The sequence below is a fragment of the Brassica oleracea genome, chromosome C8 (genome assembly GCF_000695525.1).
Source record: "Brassica oleracea var. oleracea cultivar TO1000 chromosome C8, BOL, whole genome shotgun sequence".
NCBI classification, from domain to species: domain Eukaryota; kingdom Viridiplantae; phylum Streptophyta; class Magnoliopsida; order Brassicales; family Brassicaceae; genus Brassica; species Brassica oleracea.
Window position 1 is genome coordinate 2,129,774 of NC_027755.1, and position 3,510 is coordinate 2,133,283.

At 35.6% G+C, this 3,510-nt stretch overlaps 1 protein-coding gene across 2 annotated transcripts in view; it reads left to right on the plus strand.

Moving 5' to 3' along the window:
* Positions 1-964: 964 nt before the first annotated feature.
* Positions 965-3,510, plus strand: part of LOC106311583 (PI-PLC X domain-containing protein At5g67130-like) — a 14,640-nt gene continuing 12,094 nt past the window's right edge. The window contains exons 1-4 of one of the 2 annotated variants that reach the window (XM_013748804.1): positions 965-1,110; positions 1,260-1,346; positions 1,560-1,682; positions 1,775-1,912. In XM_013748804.1, the coding sequence (XP_013604258.1) occupies positions 994-1,110; positions 1,260-1,346; positions 1,560-1,682; positions 1,775-1,912 (465 nt within the window). In that variant the 5' untranslated portion in view covers positions 965-993. The remainder of the gene's footprint in view (positions 1,111-1,259; positions 1,347-1,559; positions 1,683-1,774; positions 1,913-3,510) is intronic. The other variant, XM_013748803.1, reaches the window with a different exon arrangement.

Consider the following 3,510-nt stretch of genomic DNA (forward strand, 5'->3'; position numbering starts at 1 on the left):
ATAAACAAAATTCAAAGAACAATACTTCATTACCAATTTAGTGAGAAATGTATCAATAATTTATTCTACTTTTCATACATATCCTTCAATTTATTTCATCAATTCCTTCTTATGTTTAGCATTTACATTCTGTAATTCCATATACTAAAAGTTTTATACTGTATATTGTCACTGTAAGGGGTTAAATGATAATCTTGATTCTAGATGGGATATATAGTATATATGGTTATCCTAGAAATATGGTTTTGTATAGAACGAATTTGAAGGAATATAAATTGTCCATGAGGAGCCAGTACAGCATAAGGTATGTGATTGCGTTGCAAACTTTCTAATCGAGAAAACATTTGCCTTTTAATTTCGTCAAGACGAGAGATAAACCCCATTTCATTAACTTCCCACTATCATTTTTTTTTTTGGAAAAAACATCTTCCCACTATATTTATTGTAATTTTTACAAAATTTGCAAGAAGAAAAACCAATAAGTTATTTTATATTATTATTTTAAAAGTTTTATTCTGTTCTTTTAGCATCTCCATTTCCACTTCATAAATGATCTTACATTGCTCATTATTCATAACCATAACTAAACCAAATTAGTAATCTGCTCAATTAGTTAGAAGCTTTGTCGAATAAGTCTTCCCAAACTCAAGTCCGAACAATTAGCTAGCCTTAAATGTGGAGAAGAAACTTATTTTTCAAAAAATAGAAATTAAAAAAAAAATCACTCTTAAGATTAAACCAATTATAGGAAAACGTATTAGTCCCAATTAAAGAGCAAATCAGTGTGGTATGAGTATGACTATTTCTTGTGATTAACAATCCTCAATAACCAAATATGGAAATATAGACCTACTGAAGAAACCCACAATGTTTTTTTTTAAAAGAGTCAGCACCAGCTGGACAGTTCTGGGCCACTGGTATACATATGGCGCATAAACAACAGGAACATGAGAGATATATTTCTTCACAAATAATAAATCAAACAAAGAAGCTATGGAAGAAAAAAGCGCAAACCAACCACCCACCTTTGCAGCTTTTGTTATCATAAAGTCTTTCACCGACACACGCGCGCACTTCCGTTTACTATTTGTTATCCTTAAAATGCTCAGCGTATTCTTCCCTTTTGTTCTCTCAACTTTTATTAATTTGTTTCTTGCTATTCATAAGAATCTTCACGCAAAAGAACACTAGAGTGGTGAAGAAGTAGCTACTTTGCCTCTTCTTTTTTAATTTAAGGTTTTCATTTCTTTTTGTGGAAGGAAACAATGTTGCAAAGGTTGGTCTTCCTTCTCATCGTTCTCCTGATTCAGTCCTCTTTCCTTTTTGAGATTTCCTCTGCTCTCCAGGTAAACAAATCTCATCAAATCTACAACACTTCCCTTTGTGTATGTCCTCTGTTCCGACAAAAGAAACAGAGGATCTTTGTCTCCATGTTGCTAATCATCAAGAACTAAGAAATGGGTCGTGTAATGATCTTAATTTGATAAATGGATTTTGAAAAAAAAAAAAACATAATCGTTAATTAGTTTTTTCTTGATTTATTTGGTTGTGGATCGTAGGAAGGAAAAACATGTATACTAAACGACAACTGTGACGCTGGATTACACTGTGAAACATGTCTAGCCAACAATAATTTGAGACCCAGATGCTCTCGAACCCAACCCATCAACCCCATCTCAAAGGTTTACACTTCACTTTTATCAATTTATAATCATTTATATGGTCCAGTTATCGTTTAAATATTGATAAAATCAATTGGTTTATATAAAAAAAGGTAAAGGGATTGCCTTTCAACAAGTATGCATGGTTAACAACACACAACTCGTTTGCAAGATTGGGGCAAGTGTCAAAAACCGGTTCTGTAATTTTGGCTCCTACTAATCAACAAGATTCGGTCACAAGCCAACTCGCGGTAAGAGTCCTTCCCTCCAAATTCATTGCAAAGTTTCAAACTTTAGTAAACAAACCATTTTAAATATTTTCTTGGGAAGTGTGAATCTCTTATTAATCAACCAAATGTGTGGAAGACCTGGTAGTCAAGATTTGGCTAAAGCAGTGTTTATGTTTTTTTTGTAGAAGCCGGATAACCGGACTAAAATAAACGATATAATAAAAGCGATATGTTAAGGAAATAAACGATTGTAAAGAGCGAATACAAGAACGATAAGAAATCGTATTCGCTAATGAACATGGAGTCGAGATATAATCTCTTTCTTTAACTCTAAATATTCGCTCTGTTAGTGAGACGGAACTGTACGAATACCGAGTCCCAGGATACAACCATGGCAGACAAATCACGCTTCACTCGTGATCGCCCTATCGAACTATAAACTCTACGAAACACTCTCGTATTTAAGACTTACGCTAAGGGAATTTTTGCTGTTGGTTTCGATGTGAAAAAGTTAAGAAATGAAGGAAGAGGAGAGACGATATTTAAAGAGACGGAGAAGATCCACTTCCCGCAACAGCTGCTGCACGTGGGGGAGAATCTCGCGGAGATTGAGGGAAGTTGAGTTCCGAAACTTCTTCCTCAAGACTCTCTCTTATCTCGTTTAAACCTTTCGAGAGGATAAAATGCATGACGTTTTTTTTATTTTCTAGATAAACTACTTGTCGTTTTAAATAAAATTGCATGTTGTTTTTTCTCGAACTAAATGGCAAAACGTTGAGCTTAACTTGGTCCAAAAAGAATATTCTTATTGGGCCGGAGGCCCTCCACCAAAACCAAGACCAAGACCAAGACGAAGACCACGCCCACGCCGAGCCGAGCCGGCCGAACGGCGGCGGCGGCGGCGCGCGCGTGGGAAGCCTTTCTCTCTCACCAAGCCGTTTACACCCATGTAGCACATGAGCATATTTATACTGCTTGAAAATTAGTCACACAAGCGATGTGGGACTCTACTACTTCTCTTTCATTTAACAAAGAGGCCTCTGAATGGGCCATTTATATTCACACGTTTTTTCAATTAATTTGGAAACCCATTGGCTTTAATTAAATTGATCCAACAATCTCCTACATGAATAGAAATGACTCTAAACATATGCAGACTAAATGCAGACTCTAAAAAACTATACTTATTCTAATTCTGACTAGACTAGACAGACTTATCGAGAGCGTTTGCAAAAAAATTGCTGTGTTTGAGTTGGTGGCATTTTTAAGCCTTGAACCACTCATAGTTAATATCTGTCGGGTTTACTTTACCAGAAGGTGAACATGATGTCTTGAACCAACCGGTGTTTTGTGTAGACCGAAACAACATGCATAATGCAGCTTCATTTTCTCGTAGAACTTAGTTCTCTATTGTGTTCATTGTGGCCCTGAACTATTCCTGGTTTTCATGAGTGAACTTAGAGAACATAGCCTTGCATTCAATTTCTTAGAAACGGCCCCATTTCACACTCATTAGGTGATTGACCATGAAAAGTATTGAGTAATACTCCGCTTTTGAAGCTATGGAATCATTAAAAACTTATGCTTATCCTTCACACATTTGTTAGCACTTTTATCAT